The following is a 20,676-nucleotide window of genomic DNA, read 5'->3' on the forward strand; positions in this document are numbered from 1 at the left end:
CGCCACCCTTGTAAAGGCTGCTTTTTCCATTTCACTGATGGACCATGGTGGTCAAGTCACTCCGTTATTGACCTGTTTGAAGCTTAACTGCATAGAATTAGGAAGAAGGAGGGATATGAATAGTACCGTCCTCAACTTTCAGTAAGGAGAATGTAACTTACTGCAAGGTTCTGGATAAGACAATTTATATAAATGGTTGGGCACTTGGCATTAATGTATTCAACATTATTTTACCTACTAGAGCCCTGTGTGGCTTTATTATCAGTACAGGTAGAAACAACTCATTTAGGGGTTTATAAAATAATCTGAAGAATCCTCCTAGACATTCTGGAATGTGCTCTTCTAATAGACAGTATTTGTAGTCCATTACAAAAGGTCCCTAGAAAAATTACTAATGCATATTTAAACAGAAGAAAACCTTATTTGGCTTACAGGGTAAACGTTACGTATCTGTAAATTTATATCTTGCTCATTCTCTGAAGTTCCTCCTTTAAAATAAATAGATAGTAAAGATTTCACCTGAACAGACAGTTGTTAGGGGAAGCACTATTTATATATGGAGATAATTATGGAGTGTGATAGATCATTGTCATTCTTTTTCCAGTACAAAGTATCTTATTTCCTCAGGCAAAAGGCAGTTTTGTTTTTAATAATATCCTTAAATTACACTTTCTTTTCATTAAAAAGTCGTTGCTAGGTTTTTGCATTTCTGGAGAATTTTTTCCAGTAATAAGTAACTTATCACCGTCCCTTCTTGTCTGTGTTTCGAGAGGAATAGATCTCATGGTTTTGTGGTTGTCCTGAATATTAAGCTACTCCAGGAAGGTCTTGCTGGCTTATACCAAATCCCTGTTTTGGGACGTGTTGGAACTGAAAGTCAGTCTTGGGACGTATCTACCCAGTACCCTGCGTTGCAGCACCAAGAGCTGCACCAGCCAAACCGGTGCCCCTGCAGGGCCCAACTTCAGGTGAAGGGCTCCCACTGGTCTGGGCAGTGTGGAGGCATGAGACTGTGTTCCAGCTGGGGAATCTTCTCCCGCAGCCGGGGTGCACAGCTCTGCCTCTTGGTACCAGGAATGAGCACGGCTTTTTGGAAGCCTGCCCGCGCTATGATCCACTGCAGTTCTTCGGTCATTTGTAGTCCTCAAGCTGAAGAACTGCTTGTCAGGAGACATTTTGTGAGCCCTGATCCCTTTGTGAAGCAGAAGTTCGGAATCGAGACTCCTGTTTGCCGACCTGTGATTTTCTCTCTGTCTCGTACGCCCCGTTGTCTTTTGAGTAACTGTACTCAAAGTCTGTTGGTGTGCTGACGGTATGTGACAGCTTTGAAGGACTGTTGTCTACTCCCCAATTATAGAATTGCCAAACACTTTGACATTTAGTAATTTTAAAGCTACTTGAAGTGTTTAAAATCAGGTTTCTCTGTTTGTTTAGCTCCAGTGTGTTTTCACTGAAGGTAGAAAACCAGCTTCTGTGAAGCCAGTTTTGCTTTGATGACTGAAGCTGTGTTGTTGATTTTTCTGCCTGTTGGGGATTTGGAAAAAATAGAGAGGTATCAAATCATTTAATTCTCATATTTTATTAAGTAAATTCTGTAAATTTAAAAAAATGTGTCTGAAGTTTCTTTGGAAGCTGTACACCAATCATGGTGGAAATACACAGTGCTTGTTACACATCTTAGGGGGTTCTACTTCATGGCTTCATCTGTCTGTATCTTTTATTTCTTCCCATTCCCTTGATGGCTGAACTTATGTGTCCATTTTACAATTTTCTGGATGTTTTGCCTGCATGGGAAGATGCTTTGCTCTTTGTGGATTCCCAACCTTGGCTGGAGCCGCAGCTCCAGGTGGAACCCTGAAAGCTCTGACATTCTTTCAATGTGCTGGACACTTTTATGGCCTATACACAAAGGTCTGAAGCTTGGTGCACATTTAGTATGGCTGTACTTGTATGGAAATATGGAAAACAAGTTTGTATTTAACATCCTTGCCTTTCAGAACTGTATAAGTTGCTGCCATGGGTTATGTGATTCCCAAACTGACCAGATCTCTGGGGAGCTTGTTGCTGGGTTGGAGCTGAGCTTGGCAGCAGCTGACATTTCTTGGCATTGAGTTGTTTTGGGGCTCTTTGTTACTAATTCAGTGCACTTTGTTCTATAAAGTTAAGGTAGCATTGTGCAGCTGGAGGGCAGGGGAAGGAAAAAGTTTTTCTCTCTAGTTTGACCTTGGCAAGTTGTTAATTTCCGCATGATCCTGATGCCCGTGTTGGTGAACTACAGCTCTACCAGCTGGATCTAAAAAGGTCTCTCAGTTTCTCTGTGGAGCAGACAAAGCCCCTTAGAAAGTCCATCCAGCTTTTTGTTTCTTTTGACCTAAACACATTAGGTCAGCCTGTGTCCAAAAGAACCATTTCTAATTGGCCATCAGCTTACATGTCTCATTATTGTACCTTAGCGAGATGGAGACTTGAGGGGGCATGTCAAAGGTCAGGGAATCAAAGCAATGTCTATGTCAGCAGCCAACCTCAGGTCAGTCTTGCGGCGCTACAGCCTGTGCAGGTTTCTCTCTTTATTTACCAAGCATTATTTCCTTGACATTGTTGCAAAGAGATGTAAGGTTTGGGGCCCACTGCGTTACTGACTATTTCTCAACTAACTTTCAAACTCTTTTCCCCTTGTCCCCTTCCTTCTGTCTGCCTTTGTCTTTTTCCAAACCCATGTTACATGCACCATACGTACACTTGCCAAGTCTTCTAACCTAGGTTGATGGGTCACGTCACTTCTGAAGATGAGGACTAATGTCAAAAGCAAAGGCAAAGCAAAACAAAAAAGCATCCTGCAAGGCAGCAGTTGGTTTTATACAATGTCCTGAAGGCATGTCCAGTATACCCAGATTAAAAGATAAAATGCAAAGCTAACTCAGCTCTCAGTTTCATCTCTCCTTGCTGCTTCCACAAGTAATTGTTCTGCTACAGATAATTCTGTGAAGTATGTAAATAGAATTACTTGGTTTCTGTTGAATTCGTTGCTAGAACAGAAATTCTGAGCAATGTTGGACTTTTTTTCCTCCCTGTATATTTCCTGGCTTTTGCACGTTTAAGTCAGATACTTTACTGAAAGTACCTGTTTGTGTGCAACGCTGGTATTAGGAGAGGGTGCCTGTGTGCAAGCTCTGCCTGACAAAGTGCAATGAGGTGTTTTATGCTAATGATGTTTTCTTTTCTGTACTTCAGGTTTTTTTCCCCTAACATCAAAATTGTTACTCAGCATTATCCTCTAGTTGTGCCCCTTACCCTTAATCAAGAGTGTTGCTAGTCATGCTATTCACCTTCTCCTACCGTACAGGACATCGCGGAGAACGGGTGCTCCGCAGCCCCGGAGGAGCCTCTACCAAGGACAGCACCTTCTCCATTGGTTGAGAAGAAGGACCCTAAACTAAGAGAAGACAGAAGACCAATCACAGTCCATTTTGGTCAGGTATGTCTTAGTGCTGGGTTTCTTTAAATTGTGTGACTCGGCAAAACCAGTTCAGAGAGCAGTCACAGAAACAAATACGCCAGTTGTTCCATTAGTTTTTGGAACTGAATTCTCTTGTTATAGATTCAGCTGTGTTGGATCTGTTTAAATGGGGTTCTAAAACTGGGTTTTTCTGGGGTATACTGATTCCTTTTGTTCATACGATGATTTTGAGGAAAATAAATTCTAAGTGAATGGGGGGAGGGTAATGATTATAGCAATTTGATAAACTGTTTTGCTGTTCTTTTAGCATGCAAAGTGCTGTAGCCCTCAGGACTGAGCTTGTGTAATTTAAACTGTCCTCTGTTATCTGGCCAGATCATTAGTGTCAATACTGAACATCCAACTATTAAAGCGTTTTACCATGCTCTGAAAATTAAATGTAGTGAACAGAGATGGAAGAATCAATTAATAGCTTATTAGTGTACTCTGTGTTTCAGTATTGACATCTGAGCTCTAGACATTAGTTACTCTTACAATGTTTCTTCTGATATGTCTGCAAAAGAGAGAGTTTGATTGTTTCGGTTTTTTGGTTATTTAGAAAATGTGGTTGCTGTGATTTTCATGGAAAAAGATACAGTATTTATTATCAGTTCGCCAGTGTTCCCCTATTAAGTGTAGCCTGACTCTAAAAATAACATTATTTGTGTTCACAGTTCTCTCCTCTGTATCTGTATCTGTTTTTCACAGTATTAGGATCAGAAAACAGGAGTGAATATCCAATTGCTCCTAAGTGTAACATAGTGTAATTTTAAAGCAAATGTAAAATAGTGGGAGTTAAAAATTGTGAAGCAAATCAGGTCTATAGATAGGTCTCTACTAAGTCAGTTCAGCTGCACCAACTGTGTGGGGATCAGGTAGGTGCAATCATTGCTCAGAGCAGTGTGTCGGTATCATTAGAATTAGGTTCTTCAGAACTTTCACCACTGTGCTGCTAAATGTAAGTTCTTGGAGACTTCTTTTTTTTTTTTCAACAGATTCTCTTCTAATTAAATATTTGCTGTAGCGAATTATTTTTCACTTTCTGTGCCAGTACAGTCGAGAGGAATTGGGGCTACTGGAGAAACGCAGCCATCTAGCTCTCGCAGGAAAATGTTACGTTTCATTTAAAGCAGTCAGAAATCCAGATAATACTATAATCTACTTTCCATTTTTTCCTTTAGATTTTCATGAAGGACAGATTGTTCAAACATTTTGGTAGATTAATGAAATACATAATTGAGTGGAAACCGCAATTTTAAATTCAGGATGTTTTTTAAGTGGTCACTTTCAAGTGTTTTAATGATCGCTTTCTCTGTGTCAAAAGAAACACACACCAGCTTTCCTGAGCAACTGGCTGTGGTGAAAGGTTCCCTTGCTAAATGCTTATTGCTGTCATTATGTTACAAATGTCCGTTTCCAAAAAATGATCTACCCTAGCAGTTGTAGGGCTATCTCACTTACAGCCTTTGTCCTTTCACGGGTCTTTTTTTTTTCCTGATAGCCCAGTGCCAAAATGAAAATTAAATCGTACTTTCATTCCAAAGGAGAAGGTGTTCAGGTTTATGAAATATAAATTAAGGCTTTGGGAAGGAAAAAAGCAGCAACATTTACTGTTTAAATGGGAGATGGCTTCTAACTAGTGATTAAAGGGAGAGATTTTAGTGTCACTTTTAACTCTGTCTAGAATACAGTAGGTGGGAACAATTAAAAAGCCACAAGAACTCTGAAATAAGGGCTGTTTGTGCATTCACAGTTCTTATAAACTGAAGAGGATGAAAGAGGCTTTTTTCTCATTGTCACTTGCTTTCTATGTCTGCTAGTATTATGCCGGCGTATATGGCAGAGGCAGACTTTTTTAAAATGCATGCATGCGGATTAGGGTCAAGCCCTGTGTATCAGTAATGCAGTAAGCCTCGTCCATAGCACTGCAGCGCGAGCGCCTACCAACAGCCACGAGATGCTTTAATTGAGACATGCTGTCAAAGTGACAAACACATTTGCATACAGTCTATTTATTTTCGTTGGAAAGGTCTGCAGTCTGCTGTTGGTTGAACATTCTTAATCAGCTTGCTGTAAGTGAGCCGGCAGCTAGCTGTCCTGCGCTAGGTGCTTCTCTTCATTACGTGACAGATTAGCTAAAGGGGGATGGGCTAGCGAGCCAGCAGCAACCTTTAATTTTAGCTCATTATCTCTCACCCTATAGTGAGGTAGTTTCTAGCTTTTCCAAATACAGTTGTGTATCTGCAGTTGTTAGGCTACAGAAAATACAGTGGAATATCTTGAAATGACTTTGCATGTGTGTGGCATCTGAGCTGCTTGGGCTCAGGAATTTAGCAGCAATTCCCTCAGTGTGTGAGATCCCGTAGTGATGTAGCTCATCTGGGTGAGTGGTTGTCAGGCACTGTTTGAGAGGGTTGTTTAGTGTGGGGTGGTTTTAGCAAAGGTTTCTGTAACACTAAGACACTGTGGGAAGGCTCTCCTCAGTTGTGAGAAGGATTTTCATCAGATAGCCCAGGGCATTGCAGTAAAGATTTAAACAAAGTGTTTGTAATAAAACTACACGAGGAGACCTAAGTGGAAGGGCGTGAGCTTTTTCTCCGGTGTGGCTTTGCATGCTTTTGGTTTACTCAGGGTGTACCTTTAACAGTGACCTTAGATCAACCAAATGTAAGGAACTGTCATCACAGACTCTGAGGCAGTGCTACTGTGCTCAACAAGTAGCAAGAGCACTAAACTAAGGTTTGATGAGTGGGGAAAAGAGGCGACAATTTTCAAGCCAAGAAAAAGATTCAGGTGAATAATATGTAGTACTGAACAGTATCCCCTGGACTGGGGGAAAGTAAGGTTGATGAAAGTGGAAGAGAGCGGTACCGAAAACACCCTTTGAGAACGTTGTCTTATTGGTTGCTTTCTACCGGCTTTTTGTCTTAAAACCTGGCTAAAACTTACTGAAAGCATTGGAACGCATGCTGCATATTCAACTGCCAACCGTCAGTGTTTCTGCTAGAAATTTTGGCTTGCGTCCCTGACCTGGTGGTGGTGGTAAGGATGCCGCACAGAGCATACCGTTAAGCAGCCTTAGATCTCTTCTGCTTTATGACTGTCATGAACTGATTGATCTGTATGGCAGTTCAATTTTGTCTGATTTCGGAAGTATGTTGTTTGGGGAGTTACAAATATCTCTATACCCTGAGCAAACACAACAATTGGTAAGTTGTTCTTAAGGAACAGGACATTTTCTTTTTCTTTTTGCAAGACTGAACTATCCTGATAAGGTATTTTGGGGTTTTGATTTTTTGGAAGTTTTTTGGGGCAGAAGTCTCAAATATCTCGTTCAAGTGTTTGGGAAAGTGACGCTTAGGCCTGGTACATGTGTTACAGCCCAAAAGCAGAGAGTCTGAGAAAAGCAGGTGTCTCCTCACTGATGGTGATTGTGCAGCTGTCTCAAGTGACACAAGCAGCTCTCCAGAACGCCTTGCTGAGTTTTTAATGAGCTTTCTTGGTTCTCTTGTATGGATTTATTTTTGCATTATCTAAAGCAAAAGAAACAAAACAAAACCCCTTTATAATGTATAAACTGGAGATATTTCTAAGGGAGAAAGGTAGATTAATATCTGAATCCGATGTTTTAGAAGCCTTTTCCCTTCAGAAGACACTGCTTAACCCCTAGGCCGCTGGTGGCTGTGATAAACACCCCCAGTGTGCCCCAGCCAGCAGAGGGACTGCTGGATGGTGTTCTCCTTTCGGAGACTTTGCTTAGATGAGCAGACACACAGACAGGTCCTGTTAGCTGCTGCAGTTACTTGTCCTGGTGTGTGTTCATGCAGCTGTATGAACCTGTGCCATTGCGGGTATTGCGTGCTCAGAGCACTTAACGACTGGCAGAGTTGCAGCCCTCTTCTTGGGGAACAAAGGCAGCACTTTGTTTCAAAAAATATACTTGTTTTTAACGGGTCTTCCTCCTAATGAAGCTTCTGCTTCTATCCATGCTGCTGCCCACCCCTGCATCCCTAATCAAGCCTTCATGCTATTCCGCTGACCCGCTGCACTGACTGCCTCTACCAGAGCCTCTTCGCTCACACAGCGTCTTTACCTGTGCCCAGTCTCCCCAGCTGTCTTTGAGAGGTGGTGTAAGCACGAGACGGGGTGAGCCTAGAGGCTTTAAAAACAAATCCATACTCAGGAACATTCCTCCTCTGGAGCTTTTCCGCAGTCAATAGCACAACTGATCTAGTACAATTAAAACAACAAATGATAAGCTGCCAGAAACATCATTTGTTTGGAAAGGGTAGCGTTTTGTTAGCAGTAAGTTATACTGGCAGCTCTCTTCAGCTCTCTAATTGTTTTTGTTATAATTAGAATGCCTTTTGTCAGCTTAGATGTGTTTTTGTTTTGTGGCTTATTTTTATTTACCAACAAATAGAATATTTTACTCCATTTGTGTACCAAAAGGTAAAGCTTAAGAAAATACAAAACTCTTCCAAGTATGTTTCTCCTTCAGAGATGCAAACTAGAGAGAAACAGTATTCCGGGGGCTAATGTAAATAACTGTAAAATAACTAGAAGATTGACTCCTGTACTAAAGCAGCTTATCTGACTGAAAAGACTTGTCCGAGTTCTCTTCCGAGCTGATTCTTACTGCTGTTCAACTTTCGCAGGCCATGGAGTAGAAATTGCCATCTTATTTGCTGTTTCGATCATTTGCTGTAAATGGATTTGTTCGTTTTTCCCATTCACAACCTGCACTTAGACACGCAGAACAAACAACTCTGTTTCGTAGGGCAGGTTTCTTCTGCAAGAAGATTAAATGGCATTAAGAGGTCAGAGGGAAGATGGGGAGAAAACCAGCCAGCTACATTCCAGAAATGCAAAACTGGATCACTGAGACCAGAGGCAACGGAGGAGGGATTATCTCCAGGGTAGAAGAGATGAAGCAGGGAAGGGAGGAAGGCTCCTTTGCCAGACCCTGTGACTCCCTTCACACCCAGGCGCGTTGGAACAATAGCAGATTCCCCTGGAGCACAGCAGTCATTGTGTGGCACTGAGGTAGAAACCAAAGGGGAAAGGGGAAAACAAGTTCATTTTCTAATATTTGTGCAACTGTGTGCTGTGGCGGTAAAGCCAGCCTCCTGTTCTTGCTGTTCTGACAACAGAGATACTTCATTAAGAAAATGAGCTTCCATTCCACTCTGCCCCGCTGATGAACAATGTGGTCTCCCTCTTCCTTTCTGCTGAGCCACGTGGAGTTTCCTCCCTCTCTCTGTTTGATTCTCTATGGATTTAGCAGAAGTATAAGCCTAGTTCTTTACAATTATTTTGTCTTCAGAAAGCATGTTTTCTACCCTCCTTTCTTCTCACCCTTTTCTTTGACTGTTCCTTTCAGGAAGGAATTCACTGTTGCTCAGTGCAAGTCAACTTGCTGAACAGGCAAACATATTGGCCCACTTGTCCATTTTTACTTGCGGCTACTCAAATGTCCCATCAGGCTCTTAGGGGACAGTGTTCTTAGTCAGAGGAATAAAAACAATGTCAGTGGACAAGAAAATAATTCATTTGATTGAAATTCTGCTTTGTGGTGTGCGAGATTTGCAGAAACGGTGATCCATGGGCTAGGGGTTCTCGGACGAGAGGCTTGCACTCTTGTCATGTGTGTAAATATTTGACAAGTGACACCTGGCACTCTTTTTAGGAAGATGTACACCCCCTGCAGAGCAAACCCAAAGTTACTGCCTCTCATGCACTCACTTGCCAATGTTTTCTAATGAGCAGCCAGACAGCTCTGTCTTCTTCAGCCACGCAGCAGTATGTAGCTCACACTATGTAGGAAATCATGCTTTGCAATAAGATCGGTGGCTCTATTTGTGCACCCACCAGGTGTGTTCATCCACGAGAACACACATTCAGCTTTCACATATGGTTTTTACCTTTTCTCAACTGTCTGGGCATTTCAAGCGCTTCTTAAACAGGAATGTTCAGAATAGGTTCACTGCCCTGCATACATGCAAGTCAGATGCCATAACGCTGGGATGTGTGAAGAAAATTCTGCGGCTGGGCCGACCTCCTAGGGCTCTGTGACAAGCCATAGCAGCTGTTACATGTCTACAGAATTTCCTTGTTAGTCCTGTTACACTGAGGAACCCATAAATACCTCATAGAGAGTACCTCAGTCCATCACTGCTGGAAGAATTGTGCTTTATAAATAATACATACATATAAAATAAATACCTCGGTACATGCAAGGCTCACCAAATCACCTAGATTGACAACTTGAAAAAAGCTCAGAGGGTCTCATGGATGACTTGCTTAGTCTATCAATGTAGATCAGTATCCAGAAGCTTCTTATGTATTACTTATTAAGTTGATACATGCAGTTAGGCTAGAACTGTCTGAATTGACCTCTGGGCCCCTGAATTAAACTAGGAGATTAGAGGCAGAGAGTATGTGAAGCATATGATTCTTCCAGCTGCTCAGCCCCTGTGACTGCGTGTTTGGCCAGGCGTTTTTGGATTTGGCCTTCAGAGCTGGACTGATGAACACCAAGTAAAACGGTTGCAGAGTGCCCTGCTACGGGAAAAGGAGCCGTGTCCTTCTGAGTGTTGCTGTGGAGGAGGGTCCCCCTAATTCTGCAGACTTCCTCGTGACTGATGAAGGTGAGCAGGGTAGTGGTCATTGCTGTTTACAGAACTCCTACAATGAGAGACCATCTCTTTCTTTTCTTTACAAGTATTTTGCTTGCTAGAGAGGAATAGCTGTTAAAAGATAATAAGGGATAAGTCAATTTTCTAGCACTTTAAATCATGTGGGCTGCATGATCCGCTTGATTTGAATTCCACTATCAGGCTCACAGAAAGCCCAGTGTAAAGCTGACAAAATGACCAGTTAAAAAAGAAAACGCACACAAAACAGTGCAGCTTTTTTCTTTATATTTAATATTGCATTGCTGGATTTTCCAGCATTTTAAATGAAAAATATATGTAGTTAGTTCCATGTTGACAATGTCCTTGAGGATTTGACAGTGAGATTTTCCAGCAGTTGCTCTTCGTTAGAATCCTGGTGGTGTTTAATAAGGCAGCCGAACTGCTGGCACCTTCGGTTCTTGTTTGTTCTCCGAGGGCTCGGGGCTGCTGCAGTAAGCACATCGACCAGGGCTGATCATTACAAGGGCGTACGCCACCATGAATAAAAATGTCACACGTTTTCCCATCTCACAGCGGTACAAAATGTCAGTCCTGTCAAACAGACATTGCAGGTAGCAGTGAGCAGTCAGTACAAATTGGGAAGCCGAATATTCCCCCAGCTTTCTGATATTCTTCATCTGAAGCAGAAGAAAAACAGTTGTTAACCTATTAGCTGTGATTTTAAACTCTGCTGAGATAGGAGATGGATAGGCTTTAACACATGGGGATAAATAAATTCCTGGGGTCTGGGATTTTTTGCAACGTATCTCTCCATCCATGTAAGTTGAGAAATGGGTAGAGTGAAAACAAGCCACTGCAAAATACACCTCATCCTCGTAGGATTGCTTTGGAAATTTCAACATCATCTCAATGTGATTCTTTCTCAAACCCTTCCCTGTTTTATCTCTCTGAATAGTTCTGGAAAAACCCTCCATGCTGTCTTGCTAGTAACTCAGAGCGGGCATGGTTCAGTGAGTGGGGAGTTTGGCTGCACGGTCCTTTCATCACGCAGTAACATAACAGACAATCGTGATCTTGTTCTGTCTGTGCCGCAGAAGGTTTTGCTGCTTCCAGGCTAAGGCACGACACGCAATGTGGAGTCCACGGGAGGTGTCAGACATGCCTTAGGCCCATGCCCGCTGCATGTGCACTGAGCTACCTGCCTGGGACTGAGGCACGGACATTGCCAGGGCAGGACTCTGCTCTTACTGCAGGGTCCAGAAAAAATGAGGTGCAAAAGGAGGTGACAAGATGTCCACGAAGTAACCAAAACCGGTACTAAGTCACCAGCGGTTGTTGTAGAGTCACCTAAGGCCTCGCTACACATAAAGAAAATAGGAAACAAAGTGTGTGAGGCCTTTTTGAAGCAGTGGGACTCCAGATTGAATTAAATATGTCGTGTTCTGTAGCCGTCTGTTTCCTGTGGGAAGAGATACCCACTACGCAGAATTTGACCTTCCATGGTTTTCCAAGTGTGGTCAGAGGGCCCCTGGGATCTGTGCCAGGTAAACAAGCTGTTGACAGTCACCTCCTTTGGCAAGTGTCAGGGCTCTTCAAACTTCAGAGCATTGAGTAACACCGGTTTGATGGTCAGGGGGATTACAGAGTTTGGAAGAGCTGAGTACACGTGTAGGTGGGAGGAGATCAGGGTTTATTGTTAGGCACAGCAGATAAAAAGTGGTCACAGTCTGGAATTGCACCAGTGCCACCTTCTGTGGGTTTTGTACTGCTCGTTTGTGTAGTATGTGAACTTTTCTGTCACTGGGGCAGGAAGTAATCTGTGAACCCCCGAGAATGTTACAAATTAAGCACTGCAGCAGGATATTCCTCCCAGGAAGGCGGTGAAGAACGCATGCTACTTTGGGCATGGCCCGGATACGTCTGGCTGTTCAACACTTGCTGCACACATAGAAAAATATATCCATCTCATTCTCAAAATTCGTCCTTTTTTCTATAATTGAAGACAAAAGAAATACAATACCTTTCAATTCTGCGGCTGAGGGGTTTATTGTTTAAACTGTGAGGTTTTAGAATAGCCTCGGTTATAAACAATAGTAATCCACAGTGGTGTAACCTGTGGGGTTCGTAGTCCCTGGCACTACTCCAGAACAAGCAGATTATAAGACGTAGCTAAGAGGCCTGTTTCCCTCATCCTGGTCGAACCTTTTAACTTGACAAGATATACATGATCCTGACACCATGCTCCTGTTTTCATTCTTGGTTTTAGGAAAGATCTGCATCTGGTTCATGCCATGTAAGTCCTAGATGTAAAACAAACTGTGCTGTGTGGTACGTGATAATATTTAATATTTTTAAAGTTAGCTGTTCTGGGATTGTTTGCATAGTACGAGATTAATAGATGGACATTATCAACACTGCCAAAAGAGGTTGAGTTATCAGTTCTCTGTATCTAGATGCTCCATAAAAAGATTTTTGTTACCTTCAATTAGGAAGGACAGAGTTTGTCTCAGCCAGGAGAGAGCAGAAGCAAATGTAGACTTGCAGAAAAGCCCTTTCTTCCTCTTTGGTAAAGAGTGGGTATCCTCTCAGTGGCTTTGGCGTGGACCTCTGCATCTTTGGCAGTTTTACTGCAACACCAGGTATGACCCAGACACCTGAAATAAAGATCCTTATTCAGTATTAGGGAAAACAGGAGCTTAGAGGCACCTACCTGGCGTTTCTTGCTCTTACTGTTTACTTCTCTGTTCTGTAACAGCAGATCGCTGGCTAGAAAGGTGAGGAGATAGCCATGTTTTTCTCATTAAACTAATCAGAGTGTTTAACTGTGGCAATCTCTGCCCCGTTCATAAATTCTTGGCACAGCTATTGGCATTACTACATTTTTGCCAGATTCATTCTACCTTCCCAGTCTACAAATATGGCTTGAAGAATGAGGCTTCCCTTAAAACATGGAGATTATTTTTATCACAGGACCCAGCAGATTTCCGTTGAAGTATTTCAGAGTGTAAATTAAAAATATATGCTGTAAAGCATGCACTGTTCTGGTCGTTCCAGTTTGTGAGCTGTACATATGGGAGCATGTAAAAAGTAGTGTGTGCTGTGCAGGGATCTGGGTGGGTAATAAAACAGCTGCCTCGCAGAGTCCATCTGCTTTCTCTACTGAATCTTTTTAGGTACTGTACATTTTTCAGAGTTGTTATTTTCTCCCCCCCCCCTTTTTTTTTTATTGAGTGTTCAGTCGAGGTCCAGCGTATTTGTCCGAAGTCAGCACTTCGGATCTTTTGCAGCGTGACGTGTTTGAGCATGGGTTCATTCAGGACAGGGCAGCTCTCCCCTGCATCTGATTGTCTCTAAGACACACTAGCGGTTTTTAAACCAGTCCTGAATTTCTGTAGAAAATAAGATATTCATGTAGAAAAGCTTTGCTTTGGAAATTATTAGAAGCACCCCTCGCTACTAATTGAGAAACACTTCATTATGTGCTGACAAGCCAGTTCTCATCCAGTTGGGTTTCCTTTATGCATTTTTTTCTATTTACACTTGTTGCTGCATGTGAAATAGCACCTCTAATTTACTCGTAAAGGCTCTGTTTTGAATACTGCTATAAAACAATCTCAACAGACAGCCACGGTTAGTTTGAGATAATATTCTGCTCATGAGCTGTTACCTCAAAGACCCAAAATGATCTTTTTGTAATGTTTTCTCTACTATAAAAACTCTAAATAGCTGTGAAAGTTCCTTGGCTATGTAGTAGCTACTTTGAGGTGTGGGTTCTGTAATTTTTAAATACTATTTTTACAGTAGAAGTGAATGTAAGATTTTTCTTCCTCCAGCATCTCATAGCTTAAAATCACTCGTCTGATAATTAGTAAAACAGTGCCAGATCTGCAGTCATAAAATTGGCTTTCTGCAGATTTTCTGTCTTGTTGCTTCAGAAGTATTTAGAACAAGACAATTAAGAAAATATCTACAGTAAAGATGTATGCTGCTACACAGCGATTGGTACCAAAGTGCTAATTTAGACATTTCTACCCTTCTTAGAAAAAACAAGAGTGTGTACATTTAGGAACGCACCTAAATAGCAATTTAGCAGCTTTTAGCGGTGTAGCCGTGTGCTGTTTTGTACCCATTCGTCCTTACAGCATGGATAATTAGGTTGATATTCCAACACAGCTTCCCCTGCTGACCTTTTAGAAACAATGTGTTTTGCTGCATTAACAAATTAACTTCAAATCAGTGGCTTTTCCAGTAAATATGGTCTTCGTATAGTTTGAATATACTTGCTTATCCCATTCTGGTGACAGATTTTAACAATATTAAAAACGAAGCTCTGGTAAAGGGCAAGTAACTGTTACCTCCTGGTCGGTCTCCAGAACAGTTACTCTTCCCCGCCCTTTGCCTCTTCTCTGCGCTTCACAACACTGGTTTAAGGCACACCACCTCCCTGTCCGCAGTTAATGGAGAGAACGCACTGCTGTGAATATGTAGTTTTGTCTAACAATTCTGTTCGGATCTCTGTAGGGTTCAGAAGTGTTGTATGTGGTGCAATCCACACAAGACTGCCAAATGAACTTGACTTCTGGAAGCACTTCAGCAGAGAAGATAACTTTGAATCTGAGTATTAGGTTTGTGTAGTCAGAATTACTGAGCTCACAGTTCTGAGAGTTAACACAATGCCTATTTAAAATTCTAAGAAACGCAGAAGTTTCTACACCTTTAATCCTTTCCCAAAGCAGCATTTGTATATGTCTTTATTGTGGAAACACATAGAACTAGTTTTTGGTCACAGATGAAAAAAAAGCTTAATCATATGTGGTGTTTAAATTGCCTGAAATCCCCCTGTGAGCTAGAGAGAGAAAAAAAACTTCTTCCCTTTCCTTCCTTCCTTCCTTCCTTCCTTTCTTTCTCTCCTTTCTTCTTTTCCATCTAACTGAATTCTGCATTACAGAACCTTGACCAAAAATGAGCCAGTTGAAAGTTTAGCTGGAGTGTCTCACGCTGCTTCCTGTGTAGACCAATCTTGTGTATCATGTGTCTTGTCCGCCGTCTCGCCACTGGCAGAGGAAAGTACCAGCTGCTCTGGAGAGAAACAGGGAACTTACAGTAGAGAAGTGCAGGAAGTCTGAGGAAAGCTTCTCAAGATGACAGTGAAAAAGCAGCTGTCCGTCTTTTTGCTGGCAAATCTTCTAGCAAGGTCATGAATTTGAATGATGAGAGCCGAGGCCAGAATTGTTCCGATATAAGGTACAGAAGAGAAACAGTTAAGCAGGGCTAACGGCAGCCACCTCAGCTTGCCACCCTGTCATGTCTCTCTTTGTTCTCTTTGTTTTCATACTTGCTTTCTTGGAAAATACAGAGGGAAGTTGCTACATGGAACAATTCTGGCCTCGGCTCTCCATCCGAGGTGTCCTCCTTTTGTCCTTCCTCCCCTACCCCAAACAGCTGAGCCAAATACACGTCTGCAGTCTGACACTCCTCCTTTGACAGCAGCATAACAAGAGGTGAACCAGTGGATGCAAAAGTAAAATTTAACAGAAGTTTCAAAGAAAAGTGTGACGAGATGCAAGAAGAGAATGAAAATGGTGTGAAAAAGGGTAGGCTGGAGTTGTACTATCAGGCAGTGTAAGGGTAGTTGAGAGAATGTCCATCAATCTAGTATGAAGACTGTGCTAGTAAGAATCTAGGAGCTGCTGAGATACGAATCTGGAATTTTTTTTGGAGAGCAGCACAGTAATCTGTGTAAGCTTTCTTTTTCTGTCTGAAGAGGCTGGCTCCTGCTAGCAGTTCCTATTCCTTCTCTAAACGGCTGATGGGTTCTTGTCCAGGGAAGGCACCATAGGCTGAGGCAGTGATGCAGTCGTCCTCTGGTCGAGCAGCTGCTCAGAGACACTCCCACGTGCTCCTCACTGAGGGCTCTGCTTTTCTCTCGAAGTGCTAACACGTGTACACAAGCTGCCACAGAAAGGACATTAACTATGATCTTGTTCCCAATATCAAATTTGTACTTTAGGATGATTTTATTTAGAATCTTGTTAATTGTCAGAGGATTCCTTATCTAACAGATTACACCTTAAGATGCCATCTGTGTGAGGAGAGTCATGCTGCTGGCTCCCTCAAAAGCAACTAGGTTTTAATAGCTCCAGTGCTGTTACAAAGCAATGAGTTGGCCAACTGCTAATTTAAAAAATGAGAAACCAAAGTAGGCATCAAGGCACTGTTCTGTCTTCATGGGAGTTGTTGGTGATGGGGCTTTGAGCTTTTTTACAATGGCAGAACACACTTGGCTCTAGGCAGAGCATTTAAACCTAGATCCAGTACAGTATCTATAAACACGTGCTCATCTTTAAACGTATGAGGAGTTTAATTGACTGAGGGAGTTTTCTCATGCTCTAAAATGTCTTTGCAGGTTTGACGCCTTTAACCATAAGTTTTCAGAAGCATTGAAATCACTCTTGAGATTTTAGTGGAAGTTTTTTTTAATATCCTGCTTTGCAGGATTCTTTCGATTTGCATAAATGTTGTCTAGGGCATGAGGACCTAGAGGTCCAAGAATCCACCTTGAGCATCTCTGTGGTCTCAGTAGGTTCTGGATGATCTGATCTGGCATGCTGATTGTGCCTCCTTTGCTTTAATTTAACATCAGCTATGTTAAACCTATGTTGAGAAGTGGATATAGCTGCCTTTCCTGTTACGGTAGTTTGTGGGTCATGAGGTTTGTCACTGTTTTGGGGGGTGGGGGATGGAAAAAGCAGAAAACTAGGCAAACAAACAAAAACCCTGCATTTTGTGAGGTGAGTATGGAATTAAGGTAAATCACATGTCATCCACTTATACTGCTTTGCCACAAAATCAGAGGTGTTTTCATGTAGGTGACTCAAATTTAGTTTCCGCTTTGATACAGCAGCAAAGACTCCGTCCGCCTCGGCCACCACCTCCAAAGATACAGCGTTCTTCTAGGCCCGTGAGTAGCTGGTAGTTTTGTTTCACTGCCACAGCTTAACACTGCCTGAACTACGCTCCTAGTAGCATTACTAAACCTTGGTAGTTTGGATTGTCAAACTTTGCAAAACAAGCGATGTGTGAATTATGCTCCTAAACTCCCTCTTCTCTGCTGCGGCACAGCCCTGGGACCTGCATTTATTCTGCTTCTCTTTGACGAGTTCTGCAGCTTTCGGTCAGTTCTGCAGGTAACTGGTGCTGCTGTTGCAACATTTGTTTTTACCTTTGCAGTGATTTCTTAAACAAACAGTCTTGCCAGGCTGGCGTAAGTTTTTAGCCAGTGAGCTTTTGAAGACTTGCACTAAACTCAAATGTGAAAGGAAGCAGAAGTCAGAAGAGAAAGTATTTATTCTCTGCAAGTTATGCTTTAAATTAATTTGGGACACTTCATTTTTCTCCATGGAATGGAGGAGTGAATAGACATGAAGGAAGTGAAGGCTCTCTTTGGGCGGTAGAGAATTAGTACCGCATTATGGATGATATACATGAATACTTCACGTTTGTTTAAAATGCAAGCTGGGACTCTACGTAATTACGTACGTAGCATAAAAAATGGAGGCACAGTGTGCTGGCCAGAGGAAGCGACTCTTCCGTAGAGGAACTGCACAGAAATTACTCTCAGTGCAATTTTTCATTTATAAGACTGATCATAGGACAATTGTTATATATTAACAATGCCAGGTGGCTTTAAAACTGGAGGCTCTGCTGGATCTCCACCAGTTTATTTTTTTTTGAGTAGTACAGGAAAGCGGATTCAGTTTAGAAGGGGTGTTGCTTTTTGCAACAGCCTTGGTGGATATTTTTTTTCTATTCAGGACTTTTGTTTTGTGAATACAGCCTCCCCAAAAGGCAAATACATCTTACTCCTTGCTTCCTTATACGTACACGTATGTGCATAAGAAAGAGAGAGATGCAAGTTTTCAAATCTAATCTTGCTAAAACTTGTTTAAAATACGTTTTGGATGAGCAGGCGAGTGGTTAACAAGTGCACTTGGGTGTGTGTTAACTGTGGATCTGTGGTGGTGCATGTTCTGTGTCACATTTCAATAGCATGTGTTTCTTCCGCCCTCTCTTTAACTCTGGGTGTGTAGCTTCACAGAGTCCTTGTTACGGGCTCCTGCTCTGCAGATTTCTCTTTTCTGTGTTTAAACGGTAGCATTGATGATGCTTTTTTGTGTTCTCTTCGCTGTAATTGATGGGGGAGGCCCTCCCCGATACGTTACACTAGGAACAAATGTCCCCTGGTTCTGTGGGGTTCCAGTTGTGCTTCCCAGCCCTGCCTGGCAGCTGTATGAGGGCACGCTGCAGCTCCACTCTACCGAAGTGCGGAACAGGATTGTTCAGATTGAGTTATTTATTACATCCAAGTCTTGCTAAGACTGTTTAGTCTCCCGTCTGTAGTGCATTATATCCTCTCTATAATATGTTTGTGTCAACTGTCTTTGCTCCCAATGTGATTGATAAAAGGTTGGAAATGTAATAATGAAAGCTCCTGTTGCATTGATCTAGCTGTGTCAGTAAGTGGAACAGAAATGCTTCATTCGTCAAGAGGAAATTCAAGATAAATGTAAATTATTATAATCACTCCCAAAAATATGCTTGTACCGAATATACACAAATTTGTTGTTGTTCAGAACTGTTATTTGGCTTTTAATAGTTGAAACACATTTTTGTGTGTGTAAATAATACTTCATTCAGGCTGCTTTTTCCTTGTCTTGGCAAATATTACAGAGGTGGCTATCGGCAAGTACCTTACCGCAGCTTTTTACAGCAGGCACTGAGAAAGGAGACCAGGTCCCTCTACTCTTCCTACCAAGCCCATATAATGCCAGGATTCCTGAGAAATACTTCCTGTTTTCAGGATTTATCTACCAGGAGAAGGAATCACGGGCTTTAGTCCTTGCGATGAGTCACTGCTAATAATAAAAACAAAACCACGGACCGGAGAAAGGTTAGGGGAGCAGAACAGATACGTTCTTTAGGTTCTGCTGGTTTAGAAATGAGATGTGCTGCTATTATGAAGGAGAGACGGTTGTTGCTTATAATTAATATGAGATCTGTTTGGATTAATAGTGGCTGTTTGGAAACTTCATTCACTTAGAAAAAGTTAAAATGTAATAATTATGCATAAAGTTGATGGGGACAGTAATAAGCACATTTAACCCTTCTGTACTGGATGTTTACCTTTATTCTTTTGGCTGCATGCTCATGTAATTGGATTTCTTTCCTACTTGTGCAGTTGATAAGCATTTAACCCTGCCTATTTGGCTACGTAAGGCTCAAAATCCAGCAAGGAATTGGCTTGATTCCTGGCTTTTCCCTGCAGTCCCCATGAACAATGCTCTAAATCTACTTAGCATGTCCCCCTGCACTTCGCCGGTCTGCTGGCCCCCTGGAGCCATCCAAAACTCTCATCTCTCCCCCTCCCGCCATTGCTTCCCCAGGGTACCACCCAAAAGGTGAAAGTGTTCCCAGCATGATGACAGGCCAGCTTTACACATCATCCTCCAGCTCAGATTTAATTAAACAGCTTTCTTTCTTCCTCTCTTTTTCTCTTTCTCCTTCTCGCTCTCTTCTCCCCCCAGTTCCTCTCGCTTCTCTCCCCCCTCTCTTGCATGCTCTCGCTCTCTCGCGGTCTCTCTCTCTCTCAGCCCTAATGAAGCAGTATTCTTCATCGATCCTGCTGATTGCCAGCCCATTCCTTTTGTTTGTTGGCACCGAGCCATTCAGCCGCACTCTGACAGCTCAGCTCGTCTAATTAGCTCTGTTGTTCTTTTCCCCATGTTTCACCACATTGCAAGTTCAGTTGAAGTTGCCACAAACTTAATCCTTCCATTCCTGCCATAAATTCACATTCTTAAGCCGTCTTTATTGTAGAGAGGAGCAGCCTTGTGTGAGGACTGATCTTCAAGACCTTAACATCTGACCTTTTTATAAGCCCTTTTTGCTAAGAAATAGTGGCAATACATCTCTGGATTTCTTCATCATATCTGCTGTGCACCATTGCCTTTGAAATGAAAATTCAATACAATAATCCTGCTGCTGTCTTCTGCATACTGTTGAGTAGGGCAGAAACACTGCACACAATTCGGTGGCTTTTTCCTGGCAAGAGAATTGGAGGTTTATGTGCCTGGGGGTAGAAAAAAAAAAGCCCAGAACTCACCCCATGGCCCCAACAAATAATAAAAAAACCCAGAAAAGATAAAAAACTCACAAAAACTCGCAGAGGCGGGGGTAAATCTGCCTCTCTTCTATCGCTGCAGACAATTCCTCAGTTACCCACCGGGCACGGAGGTCATAAGCCTGGAACAGCTTCCATCACGTTGTGGCTCTTAGGGAGCCCAGGCTGAGGGGGTCAGGAGCTGAGCTGTGCTCCTGATCTCATTGGAGGGCTTTGGGGGTTTCTGTTGAAACCCACGTTCAGCCAAGGCAGCAAATCGGTTGCAGGTAAGGTGGGGCTTTCTTACCAAAAAATGGAAAGCTGGTCCATGCCGTGCAGCCTGAGCCTGGTGCTGCAAAGGCTGGTTCCCAGCTGTGGCCCAG

General features: G+C 42.4%; 1 protein-coding gene across 1 annotated transcript in view; it reads left to right on the forward strand.

Annotated features, from left to right (window-relative positions):
• The window catches only part of LOC104495831 (DENN domain-containing protein 1A-like), a gene marked incomplete at its 5' end in the record, with an annotated part of 111,914 nt that overhangs the window by 76,800 nt on the left and 14,438 nt on the right, over nucleotides 1–20,676 (forward strand). The window contains 2 exon segments of the mRNA XM_010138861.1: nucleotides 3,344–3,475; nucleotides 17,036–17,095. Of these exon segments, the coding sequence (XP_010137163.1) occupies nucleotides 3,344–3,475; nucleotides 17,036–17,095 (192 nt within the window).

Source organism: Buceros rhinoceros, unplaced genomic scaffold, assembly GCF_000710305.1.
Source record: "Buceros rhinoceros silvestris isolate BGI_N320 unplaced genomic scaffold, ASM71030v1 scaffold7296, whole genome shotgun sequence".
Taxonomy (NCBI): Eukaryota; Metazoa; Chordata; class Aves; order Bucerotiformes; family Bucerotidae; genus Buceros; species Buceros rhinoceros.